Source organism: Trichechus manatus, unplaced genomic scaffold, assembly GCF_000243295.1.
Source record: "Trichechus manatus latirostris isolate Lorelei unplaced genomic scaffold, TriManLat1.0 scaffold00038, whole genome shotgun sequence".
Lineage (NCBI taxonomy): Eukaryota > Metazoa > Chordata > Mammalia > Sirenia > Trichechidae > Trichechus > Trichechus manatus.
In genome coordinates, this window is record NW_004443974.1 from 18,015,157 (window position 1) to 18,028,587 (window position 13,431).

Sequence of the window (13,431 nt, forward strand, 5' to 3'; positions counted from 1 at the left end):
ACTTGTTCTCAGAGCAGCAATACTTACCATGTGTGGCTCCTTTCGCAAGCAAATGTCCTAGAGATAACTTTGAGTGGGATAAGAGTAGGAATTTCCTTCCTCCTTCATTAGTAACAGAATCTGTAGCTGATATGTCTGAGGCAGAGTGACGAGGATTGTTTTGAGAGTGGAGAGATAATATGAAAGAAAAGAGTTTGTAAAGTGAGCAAAAGGTTGGGTCTGTATGGTCAAGGGTTATCCTCAGAAAGCCTAAAGATTTGCTGAGAGTCTACCAGGTATTAGGTGATTATTTTAATATACACCTCTTAGAGAAAGGGTACCTAGTACAGCATAGCTATTCAACAGGTTGACTTGAATTGATGGCATACCTATTCCGGGGTACCTAGAGGGGCAGAAGACTGAAGGGACCTGGACCTGAATGAGGGCTGAGATTGCATGGGAAGCAGCTCGCTATCATCACACCTTCTACAGTGCTCTTTACTTGGAAGACAGGAATGGCCAAGGGACAATTAACAGTTAATACTTGCACAACATTCTAAAAAAGTAGTAATGCTAAACGTTATGTGAGAAATTGGGGGTGGGTGAAGAAACCTAATTGTAATACTCTAACCCAATTCAGAATAATGACAAGAATTTAACACTAATCACACGATATACTGCACAGAGCAACTCATCGGTGAAACCTGCTGCAGAGTATGTTCAATGGGATGGAAAGGCTCTTCACACCAAAGAGACTGTTTCTTGCCTCAGAGAGGGCCACCTTTAAAGAGACTGAAAATACAAGTACAATAAAAGATGACTGGTTGCTAATGGGAGCCCTGGTGGCGCAGTGGTTAAGAGCTATGGCTGCTAACCAAAAGGCTGGCAGTTCAAATCCACCAGTGGATCCCTGGAAACACTATGGGGCAGTTCTACTCTGTCCTATAGCGTCACTATGAGTCAGAAATGACTCAACGGCAACGGGTTTGGTTTGGTTGCTAGTGCATTTACAGAAAAATGCAAACCAAGGGGAAGATATGTGGATAGAAAGAAAGAGAACTCAAATTCAACAGTTCTTCATATTAATTTTATGTTGTAATTCTTCAAGTGAGAAGACAAGCTCAGTTGACTGTCAATAGCCAAGTCTAATTCTGATTAGTTTAAAAATAAACCAAAACCACAACTTCATAGTATGCAGATGGAAGCTAGCTTCCTCATAATGGCCACAGGGTTTAAATGATTATTCCTCAACCACCTCCCTGACCTTACCCCTGATAACGAAGGGTTTAATGTACTGAGAGTTTACTCTACTTAATCAAAATGGCTTAGCCTCTAGGTACATTCAAGAAGCCAATTTAGAATGTCTTGGGCTATTAGGATACTCTTCTGAATGCTAATCTCAAGAACAGTGTCCAGATTACAGCAGCAGCTACAACAAGAATTATTTGAGTCTGTAGCTCTAAAAGCTGCTATTTGACTTAGAGCCACAATGGAGGTCACTTGGTAAATTCACTTATTCTCTATTCACAAGCTCATGACTGGCCTTCTTCACTCTCTACGGTTGTAATTTAAAAAAAATTTTTTTAACAAATTTGGGAAATGAAAGCATCTCTAATTATGGCACACAAAGAGGATTTTCATCATTTCTAAGGATATGCAGAAACATGTGCCAAGTCTCGTAGGAACTTAGAAACTAACAAATTTGCCTTGCTTAGTACATCTGATGCATAATCAAATGCTGAATATTCAGATGTCTGATGAGCCCTTTGTTTTCTCACATGTGGACTGAGATGAACATCAATTGACCCTTAACATTTAAGAATTAATAAGTAAACTCGTATTCAAGAAAGCCAAAGGCTGAAATCTTTGGGATTTTCCAGGGGGTTGTACAAATGATGTGCAGAGTCTGGAGGCCTGACAATTGGAATATTAATGAACAATCTACCACAGCTGTGCAGACAGTGACACTGCAAGCAATTTCCACTCCAGGAGCAGTAGATCCTGGTGGTAAAGAGCATGGGCCCATGGGAGCTCCAGATTCAAATCCTGGCTCAACCACTTGTGAGCTCTGTGACTTCAGGTAAGTTACTCAACCTCTCAGCTTCCTCAACTAACAAATGAGGACGATTATATCTACCTCACAGGATTATTCCAAGGACCACATGAGATACTGGCTGTGATTTGCTCAGCCCTGTGGCTGAACACCAGAAGTGCCGGAGAAATGGCTAACTCTCATTACTGTTACTGTCACTGTGGCTGTCCTTTCCGCTATTTGTTCTTACCCATCACGTGCCATGAATAAAATATGAAGCAAAGCTGGGAGATGGTGGGGCCAAGCAGAAACTATGACCCTGTCACTCCTGTTCCAGGGGCCTAGGGTCTGAGGACCAGAACCAGGGAAGAACAAAGTATATTTCAAGTCTAAATTCTAATGCTGATATCATTTCAGAGAGGGTCTCTCAACGCTTGGTTTTATATGATAGTATTAATAAAAAAAGAATATACGTCTCCTCTTCATCAATATTTAATGGCAATTGTATGTGTATTCAAGACACTTTAAGAGTAAATTTTACCTAAGACTTCTTTCAGAAGTGATCTGCCACCCAAGTTAAAATGGAGATTGCTTTCTTCCACTGCATTTAACAAAAACATTTTTAGCAAAAGGAAGGAAAACAATATAGTCATTCATCATGTGGTTAACCTCTTTAACGCATATCCTCAGTGTTGATTCGGCAGCATCTATATTTAGAGCGAGCAGAGCCCACACATAGATTATGGCACAGGCTAATATTTACTTGACGCTCGTTCATAAGTTGGTGTGGGTGGCAGGTAGCTAGGTGTAAAAGGACAATGGGTACTGGAGAAGGCTGTGGGCTCCCTTCATGGAAAAACACCTGTCCTTTTCTAGTCCCAGACTCCTCAGTAGGAGTAAGCAGCATCTTCGCCCTTCACCACTCTCTGCTGGAGCTCAGTGTGCCCCCATCAGGAGGGCAACCATATCATTAGTTGCCAAAACAAGACACTTGAGAGCTGCATTGTCCAGTAGACCCGAGCCACATGTGGCTACTTAAACTTAAATTAATTAAAATTAAATAAAAACTTCAGTTCTTCAGTCCCACAGGTCGCATTCCAAGGCCCTGACAGGCACAAGTGGCTAATGGCTACCATACTGGATAATACAGAAACAGAACATTTCCATCAGCACAGAAAGTTCGCCTGGGCAGCGCTGCTTTAGAAAATGAAAAGTGGTGCCCACCAGATGGGTTGGTTGGACAACAGGTGTAAACCAGAACAACCCTAGGTAAACTGGGACCTATGGTCACCCTGTTCACATGACAGATATTTAACTTAGGCCTGAAGTAAACGGGTATTTAGGAAATCAACCTATTCCTCAATGACACAGCAACTAAAACCCATTGTATCAGAATGCATATAATGCCATGAAGGAGCATGCTGGTCCATAGAGTTCTTAATGTCCAATGTCCAGCCCTGTCCAAAAGAACTTTTTACACTGATGGAAATGTTTATACGGTACCCACTAGCCATGTGTGGCTATTAAGCACTTGAAAAGTAGCTCGTGTGACTGAGAAACTGGATTTTTAATTTTATTTATTACTTTAAATTTAAAGACACCTGAGCCTAGTGACTGCCAAATTGGACAGTACAGCTTTAATCAACTAATCCTACTATGGAAAAGAGAAATGAGGTGAATTTGGGTCAGAAGCTCTGGGAGGCTAGAGAATGCATAAACCAGTATGACAGCAAAGCAAAATGGGCTGGTGGCTTTTGAAACAAAATGGCACCTACCTCTTTATTTGTGGAGGCTTCCGCGGGGTCACTGGGATGATGGGGTGTACCAGAGGACTCTGCACCCAAGGGTGAGGAACTGCCAGGAGAGGGAGACTAGAACACAGCAAGAGACGAAACACCAGTGAGAATCTGAGGGAATCGGCCGACAGCCGGGGTCAGGGACAAGGGAGAGAGGAGAAAGCAGAACACACCTGAATGAACATATGAATAATGACAAAACCTCTTCAGAAGGGAGCTGTCAACAGCACGTGAGAGGCCTTGGCTTTTAAGCTTTCTTTTTAATTACTGTCATGTTTTCAAAGGAGCTCTTACAGCTCATAGTCCTCCTCCTGCCCTCGCCCTGAAGCCAAGTGTTCAAAGAAAACATAGAAATAAATTGAATATCAAACACAAAGCCCTAGATGAATAAAGCTAATGGTGTTACGCAAATATATTTTTTTAAAATTTCCTTGCTGAAGGATACAAATGGGAGCCAAACATCTTATAAATTCACCTGCCCAACCTCATCTGGATGAGAAAGTAAAAATTAAAACACGTATTTTTAAGGAGACAGCTGGGACTGATTTTGATGATTGGAAGCCACACCACCTGAATTTTTCTAGTCAGTTCCAATTTCAAATATTTTGTCGTTTCATCCATAGGCTGTTGAAAATTCAGAGAAATATCAGCATTTCAGCCTCCAAACATTACCCTGGCTGCTCTTGGAACAGTTCAAAAATCCTTTGTTAAACATGTTTGAAAATAAGGCTGACTAAGCTCTCAGTCATGTGTCTAGCACACAGTAGTGCTCCATAAATATGTCGTGAATGAGCGACCAAATAAAGTTAAGAGCATGGGGATGCGGTTGATGCAGGCTCTCCAAGTCCTCCCCCACAGATCCCCAAACATTTCTGTATGCTCCTGAAATCTTGGGAGATGAAGGGAATCTTCAGGTGGGCCACAAGGGATGCATAAGAATTCTGTAGCGATGGTCCTCTGACAGTAAGAATGCACTGCTTCACAAAAAACACAGAGAAACCACGCAAGGGTCTGTTCTCCGATGAAACATAGGGATGTGAGCAAGGAGAGGTAAATCCTGGGCAAAGAAAGCAAAATAACATCAGTGTTTGCTTGCATGTGTGTCTGATCTATTGGAGATTGACCCCCTTGGGAAAGCTGAGGCATAAGTACATCAGTAAAATACCTCTGATGGAAAGGGAACATGTTTCACAAAGCAATGGTGCTAGTGAGGGAAGGGGGTACGCCAAGATCTAGGGGGTCCTAATGGGCATTACATGAAATCACATAAAAAACAAACTCTCTTTCAAAAAATCTGTTGTTGTTGTTAGCTGTCACTGAGTTGGCAATGGCAACTCATGGTCTCACAGTGACCTTATGTATGCGTAACAGAACACCTGTTCCTGTGCCATTTTCATGATCGTTGGCATGTGCCAGCCCGTTGTTGGCAGCTATCACACCAATCCACTGCATAGAGGGTTTCCCTGGTTTTCGCTGACCCTCGACTTCACCAAACAGGATGTCCTTTTCTAGCACCCAGTCTTTCCTGATGACGTGTCCAAAGTAAGCGAGCCAAAGTTTTGCCATCCTCGCTTCTAGGGAGCATTCTGGTTGTATTTCTTCTAAGACAGATTTGTTCATTCTTCTGGCAGTCCACAGTATACTCAGTATTCTTCGCCAACACCACAATTCAAACGCATTAATTCTTCTTTGTCTTCCCTTTCCACTGTTCAGCTTTCACATGCATATGAAACAACTGAACACACCATGGTCGGGCATGCCTTAGTCACCAAAGCAACCTTACTAGAAATACCAAAAACAAACAAACAAACAAACAAAAACACCAAACCCACTGCCGTCGAGTCAATTCCAACTCATAGTGACCCTACAGGACAGAGAAGAACTGTCCCATAGGGTTTCTAAGGAGTGGCTGCTGGATTGGAACTGCCAATCTTTTGGTTAGCAGCCGAGCTCTTAACTACTGTGCCACCAGGGCTCTGATACTAGAAATAAACGGGGCATCAAATGAACAGAAAGATGATGCAATGAACTGCCAATTATTCACACTAACAGGGTCCCAGCCTATTGCTGCGAGGCCTGCATTTGTTTCCCATGAGCCCATACACCTGATTCTAGTCAGGGAGGTGTGAACCAATGAGACAGATAAATATTCACACGCGTGCATCAGATGCTCCGCAGTAAAGCCAAGAGGGCAGGCACAGGGTAAGAGCAGACATAAAGTGTCCAAGCCCCACAGCCCCTGGCCACATTCAAGTAGCCCTGCATGCCTTTAAAAGGAAACATACAGAATTTTTCATGCGGCACCCAAGAGAGCTGTGGTACTTACTGATGTAGCTCTATATTGGGCTGACCCAAAATTAATGTAGCAAAATCTTCAGGAGAATTTAATGCCTTTAAATTGCCCCAGATTTTCCAAATGTGAAGAGCTTTCTTAGATATTTACATCTCTATTTTCTTCCCCAGTAATTTTCTCTGTCACGAAGATTTTAAGATTTTAAGTCCCACTAGACCCTGGGGACTCTACTACCCCTGTTTTTTCTTTGCTTGGTTTAAGGGCCTTGCAACACCTTTATTTTACTTTTAACTTACACATATTAACTTCTTTAACACCTTTTTTTTTTTAAAAAAAAAAAAAAAAAAACATCCTTCAGAAGAGTTCCAAAGCCATTATTTCTCTATTAAACTATTTTTTTTTTTTTTTGCTCCAGGTCTTTGAAAAATGGATTCTTTGCAATGTTGCAGGCAACAGATCACCTTAGAAAGATGTAAGAAGGCAGGTTATCTGACCAGTGGGCTGGGATGTGGAACAGGGAGACTAGAGCCCACAGTGACTAAGTAGCCAGTGCTGGGCACCGCCAAACACTCAAGAGACACAAGTGGGGTGGCTGTGGGCGCTGACTGTGCAGCAGTTCTGACGGAGCCACGCCGACCTTATCAAGGACCACTTCCCCCGGATGCCTGATGCGCTAGCCTTCTGCACACCAATGTGCTCCTTCACGCTCCTTTCCATTTACATGTGCAATTAATAACCACCATCTACAAAGTTCTCCCTCATCCTCTCCTACAGTCAATGGTCAATTCAAAAGCCCTCATCTTGCTGAAGCTTTCTCAGACTCTTGACAACACACATCTTTTTTGAGGGCACATGGAATATTTTGTAATTACTTGTTTATGTGTATGTCTCCCCCGACCGCCAAGAGCTCTTAGATGGTAGGGACCCTGTTTTATTCATCTCTGCAATTCAAGTGCCAAGCACTGGGTTTTGTAAATAGTAGGTACTTCATAAATATTTGGAGTTCCTGGGTGGTGCAAATGGTTAATGCGCTCAGCTGTAAAGGTTGGAGGTTTGAATCTACCCAGAGATGCCTTGGAAGAAAGGTTTGGCAATCTATTTCTAAAAAAAATCAGCCACTGACAACGCTATGGGGCACAGTTGTACGCTGACACACTGGGGTCGCCATGAATCAGAACCGACTTGATGGCAACTGGTTTTTAATAAATGTTTACTGAATAAATGACTTCAGTGTAGCTTCTAGCTTTACAATGTTTTCCAACTTGGATGGAAGCTAATATGTTAGAATCTACCCCATTTTCTGTCATTGTTTTCCAGTGGTTAGTAGTAAGCCCTGCTCTGACGCAGCATCCCTACACTGCTACGTGTAGAATGTTAGATCTGCATTTTAAATTAAAGAAACGGTCTTTGCCTGCTAGACTCAGATCTGAGTTCCAGCAAAGCTCTTCTGAAGGACAAAGCTGTCCAAAATGGGAGTGGGTCTGCTTGGTGAAGCCTACTTATGGCCATGCACCACTGTTGACAAAGTCAAGGTTGGACAAACACCATCAGAACAGACACAGCTTCCATAAAGCCTAAACAAAAACCAAAAACCCAAACTCACTGCCGTCGAGTCGCTTCTGACTCATAGCAACCCTACAGGACAGAGTAGAACTGTCCCATAAGATTTCCAAGGAGCAGTTGGTGGATCTGAACAACTGACCATTTGGTTATAGCTGAGCTCTTTAACCACTGTGCCACCAGGGCCCAAGCCTAAACAAAGGCCCCAAGCCGAAACATCTCAAGCATCTGCTTTAAAAGCCCTTTGCCCCTTACCTCTAAATTCCACTTGGACATAACTTTCAAAAGTAGGAAAAAAGCCAGAAACTGGGTAACATTTTTTACTTTCAAAGAATGTACTGAAAGCAATATTTAGGCAATGAAATATGATAGAAAAAGCAAAAACCATTATCACATATTTCTGTTTAAGGTCTCATACCTCTTGGGTTACTGGACGGATATTCAATTTTAAGTAAATGAGACCAAAGGTGGGAAGCAAATGTGGGGCCAGAAATTCACAAAAGTAAGTACCTCTTGGAGCCCTGGCGACGCAGTGGTGAAGAGCTCGTCTGCTAACCAAAAAGGCTGGCAGTTTGAATACACCAGCTGCTCCTTGGAAACCCTATGGGGCAGTTCTACTCTGTCCTATAGGGTCGCTATGAGTTGGAATCGACTCAATGGCAAGGCGTTTGGTTTGGTTTTTGGTGTGGGGATATCTACCTAAGACGTAGAGCTCAAAGATGATTCAACAGCTCCCTGTTCTGCATAATTACAGGGGGTCTCCTTGAACTCAGTTCTGGGGTTCTACAAAGCAGAGCTCTCAGCCTCAAGACTTAGGTTCCTCATTGCCAGGATGAGACATATAGGGTCCGGTCTAGTGGCACAGGAGTCAGAGGTTGCCCTAAGGGTGCAAAAGCATCCCAAGGGAAAGCTGATCCTTTCAATTCTGACTGAACATCTCCTAGGGGCAAACACTACTGCTGGTTGGGGGGTGAGACAGACAAACAGCTCAAGGAACTTTCAGGCTCTGCCAGTAGGGAAGAAAAGCAGCACACAGACAATTATTATTCATTTATTCCTTCAACGGACATTTCAGAGCCTACCCGTGTTCCTAGCACTCAGCCAGGAAAGAGGAAGGAGACATGGTTTTATCCTCCACACCACACCTTTCCAGATGATGGGAGGGAGGTAGATAGGTACAGCCAGGGATGTGGCTAAGATATTAATCTGTATGGTGGGGACACAGAGTTGGGAGTGATCAATCCTGCAGGAGAGAAGGGGTGTGTATCAGGCAATGTTTCATGTGGAAGATGATGCTTCAGCTTGATACGGGATATAAAATCATGAGGCATCTGATCGAAAATAAAATGGCTGAACTAATACCAATCTTTTACACAGATTCAAACTCTGCTGCTTAGGAACCAACCCTATTATTAAGGAAATGATTTTGCTTGTGGTCAGGCTAAGCATGTGGATACTGCATGTCCGGGGTCTGTAACCAAACCTTATCAAAACTCTTTTGTGTTAGATCTCCCTAGGAGATTTTATGCTCTGGGTGAGGTAATGTTTAACAACCTGTTCCCAGACAGTATTGTCATGCTATTGTTTTGTGACAGTCATGAGACCCCATCCACGACCACACATCTTTTAATTATGTCTTTTAGTCAATCAAAGTATTCCAGCAGTATTAACGTAACCAATAATGTTACAAATCATGCCTTGCTTTGTGCCGCCTTTGAATGACCTCAATCACTGCAAACCAATTAGAATACTGTGCTTTATAGTTCCTACCAAGGTCTATAACTAGGTGTGATCTGCACCCCTTCCCTGGGATCCGTGAGCTTCAGACTCTGAAGTTTTCACAGCCCCATTCGAACACTATATTGGCTTCAATAAATCTCTGATTTTAATAGAGTTGTAGAGTCATTTCTCTACAACAAGCTGAATCTTGAAAACTGCAGGCATTCATGGAGTGCTCCTGGGTGGTGCAAAGGGTTAACCTGCTTGGCTGCTAACTGAAAGGCTGGTGGTTTGAGTCCACCCAGACGTGCCTCAGAAGAAATGCCCGGCAATCTACTTCCGAACAATCAGCCATTGAAAACCCTATCTAGCACAGTTCTACTCTGACACACATGCGGTCACCATGAGTTGGAACTGACTCGATGGCAACTGGTTATTCATGAAGTAGGATGGGGTTGGGAAGTGGGGGAAAGGTAGTGGAAACAGAGGTAGGGAGGATGAACAGCATGGCTCTATCAGGACAGTGTGAGATGAGGCTGAAGAGCAGGGCAGGGACTGGTCACTGGAGCCTTGTCCACCCTGTCAAAGATAACAAGGAGGACTACAAACAGCTCCTACACTCTTGTCCCAAGGCTTTTTCCTTTGTGAGTCATTGGCCTGTGTCATGGATTGAACTGTGTGCCCCAAAAATATGTTTCAACTTGGTTAGGCCATGATTCCCAGTATTGTGTGGTTGTCCTCCATTTTGTGATTGTAATTTATGTTAAAGAGGATTAGGGTGGGATTGTAACATGCTTACTAAGGTCGCATCCCTGATCCAATGTAAAGGGAGTTCCCCTGGGGTGTGGCCTGCACCACCTTTTATCTTACAAGAGATAAAAGGAAAGGGAATTGAGCAGAGAGGGGAGACCTCATACCCTCAAGAAAGCAGGGCCAGGAGCAGAGCGCGTCCTTTGGACCCAGGGTTCCTGCATGGAGAAGCTCCCAGTCCAGGGGAAGACTGATGACAAGGACCTTCCTCCAGAGCTGAGAGAGAGAGAAAGCCCTCCCCTGGAACTGATGCCCTGAATTTGGACTTCTAGCCTACTAGACTGTGAGAAAATAAATTTCTCTTTGTTAAAGGCATCCACTTGTGGCATTTCTGTCAGAGTAGCACTAGATGACTAAGTCAGCCTGTTACCCTCATTGAAGAAGCACACACAATATAGATGCTTAAACCAATTCCCTTCTTCAACTTCATGAAATTCTGCATTTTTTGGGGGTTTTTTTTTGCAATATTTACACTTCTGCTCCATACTGTTTACTTTTTTGGGGGGGGGAGGGCGGTGGAGAGTGGTGGTACTGTCATGCCAGATGGTCCCAACAGTCAGAAGGAGACTAGCTAACAAAGACATGGACCAGACAGATGCTAGTGTTTGTGGAAGAGAGCTATTAGGGTGGGCACTAACATTGTTTAAGTACAGGCATATCTCAGAGATACTGCAGGTTTGGTTCCAAATCACTGCAATAAAGTGAATATTGCAATAAAGTGAGTCACACAAGTTTTTTTTGTTTCCCAGTGCATATAAATCTTATGTTTACACTATACTGTAGTCTCTTAAGTATGCAACAGCATTATGTCTAAAAAAACAAAGTACATACCAAGTTGTGAATGCAAAGAAAAAGTTCTTGAAGGAAATTAAAAATCCTACTCCAGTGAACACATGAATGATAAGAAAGAGAAACAGCCTTACTGCTAATATGGAGAAAGTTTTAGTGGTCTGGATAGAAGATCAAACCAGCCACAACATTCCCTTAAGCCAAAACCTAATCCACAGCAAGGCTCTAACTCTCTTCAGTTCTATGAAGGCTGAGAAAGGCGAGGAAGCTGCAGAAGAAAAAGTTTGAAGCTAGAAGAGGTTGGTTCATGAGGTTTAAGGAAAGAAGGTGTCCCCATAACATAAAAGTGCAAAGTGGCATGTGCTGATACAGAAGCTGCAACAAGTTACCCAGAAGATCTAGCTAAGATAAATGATGAAGCTGGCTACACTAAACAACAGATTTTCAATATAGACAAAACAGCCCTATATTGGAAGAAGATACCATTTAGGATTTCCACAGCTAGAGAGGAGAAGTCAATGCCTGGCTTCAAAGCTTCAAAGGACACACTGACTTTTGTTACAGGCTAACATAGCTGGTAACTTTAAGTTGAAGCCAACGCTCATTTCCCATTCCAAAAATCCTAGGGCCCTTAAGAATTATGCTAAATCTGCTCTGCCTGTGCTCTATAAATGGAACAACAAAGCCTGGATGATAGCACATCTGTTTACAGTGTGGTTTACTGAATATTTTAAGGCCACTGTTGAGAACTACTGCTTAGAAAAAAAGATTCCTTTCAAAATATTACTGCTCATTAACACTGCACCTGGTCACCCAAGAGCTCTGATAGAGATGTACAAGGAGATTAACGTTTTCATGCCTGCTAACACAACATCCATTCTGCAGCCCATGGATCAAGGAGTAATGTCGACTTTCAAGTCTTCATATTTAAGAAACACATTTTGTAAGGCTATAGCTGCCACAGATAGTAGTGATTCTTCTGACAGATCTGGGCAAAGTAAATGGAAAACTTTCTGGGAAGGATTCACCATTCTAGATGCCATTAAGAACACCTGTGATTCATGGGAGGTCAAAATATCAACGTTAACAGGAGTTTGGAAGAAGTTGATTCCAACCCTCATGGATGACTTTGAGGGGTTCAAGACTTCAGCAAGGAAGTAACTGCAGATGTGGTGGAAACAGCAAGGGAACTAGAAGTGGAGCCTGAAGATGTGACTGAATTGCTGCAATCTCATGATAAAACTTTCACGGATGAGGACGAATAAAAACTTTTACAGACGAGCAAAAAAAGTGGTTTTTTGAGATGGAACCTACTCCTGGTAGAGGTGCTGTGAACATTATTGAGATGACAACAAAGGATTTATAATATTACATAAACTTAGTTGATAAAGTAGCGGCAGGGTTTGAGAGGGTTGACTACAATTTTGAAAGAAGTTCGAAAGTGGGTAAAATGCTACCAAACAGCATCGCACGCTACAGAGAAATTTTTTGTGAAAGGAAAAGTCATTCAATGCAGCAAACTTCACTGTTGTCTAATTTTAAGAAATTGCCACAGCCACCCCAACCTTCAGTAACCACCACCCTGATCAGTCAGCAGCCATCAACATCAAGGCAAGACCCTCCGCCAGAAAAAAGATTACGACTTTGAAGGCTCAGATGATGGTTAGCATTTTTTAGCAATAAATTTTTTTTTAAATTAAGGTAGGTATATGATTTTTTTAGACATAATGCTCCTGCACACTTAACAGACTACAGTATGGCGTAAATGTAACTTTTACATGCACTGGGAAACCAAAAAATTAGGGTGGCCTCACTTTACTGTGATATTCGCTTTACTGCAGTGGTCTGGAACCGAACCCACAATATCTCTGAGGTATGCCTGTACGTACAATGTTAGTGTCCACTCTAAATAGCTCGCCTCCTCAAACAGTAGCATCTATCTGGTCCATGTCTTTGTTAGCTGGTCTCCTTCTGACTGTTGGGACCATCTGGCACTACAATGTCACTCCCACCACCCCCAAAAAGTAAAAGCAAACGAAGTGTGGAGCACAAGTGTAAACATTAAATAAAAACCAAACCAAAACAAAAATGCAGAATTTCATGAAGTTGAAGAAAGCAAAGTTGGAAAAGTGCTCAAACCAGTCACTGACAATTTGTTGGTGGAGTTACACCAGTTAACAATTAAGAAAAGTGGAAAGGAAAATGAGAATGCTTAGAATATCAAATAATTAAGAGAGGCCCTTGGGAAAACTGAGCCAGCCCTTAAATGCTTTTGTTGAATGGTCCTCTTTATGACTGAAGTGACTCCCTCCCCTCAAGCTGCAGAAGTCACACGTGGAGAAGGTTACTGTCCTACTGTGTGAGTCAATGACTTAAAAAAAATTCAACTCCCCAAATGAACACTTTCATTCTGTTAGTATTATTAGCACATGTTGTCGTTGTTGTTAGGTGCC

At 42.5% G+C, this 13,431-nt stretch overlaps 1 protein-coding gene across 1 annotated transcript in view; it reads right to left on the bottom strand.

Moving 5' to 3' along the window:
- Positions 1-13,431, bottom strand: part of APBA1 (amyloid beta precursor protein binding family A member 1) — a 250,412-nt gene that overhangs the window by 43,605 nt on the left and 193,376 nt on the right. Inside the window, exon 3 of the mRNA XM_004375797.2 lies at positions 3,787-3,882. Within this exon, the coding sequence (XP_004375854.1) occupies positions 3,787-3,882 (96 nt within the window). The remainder of the gene's footprint in view (positions 1-3,786; positions 3,883-13,431) is intronic.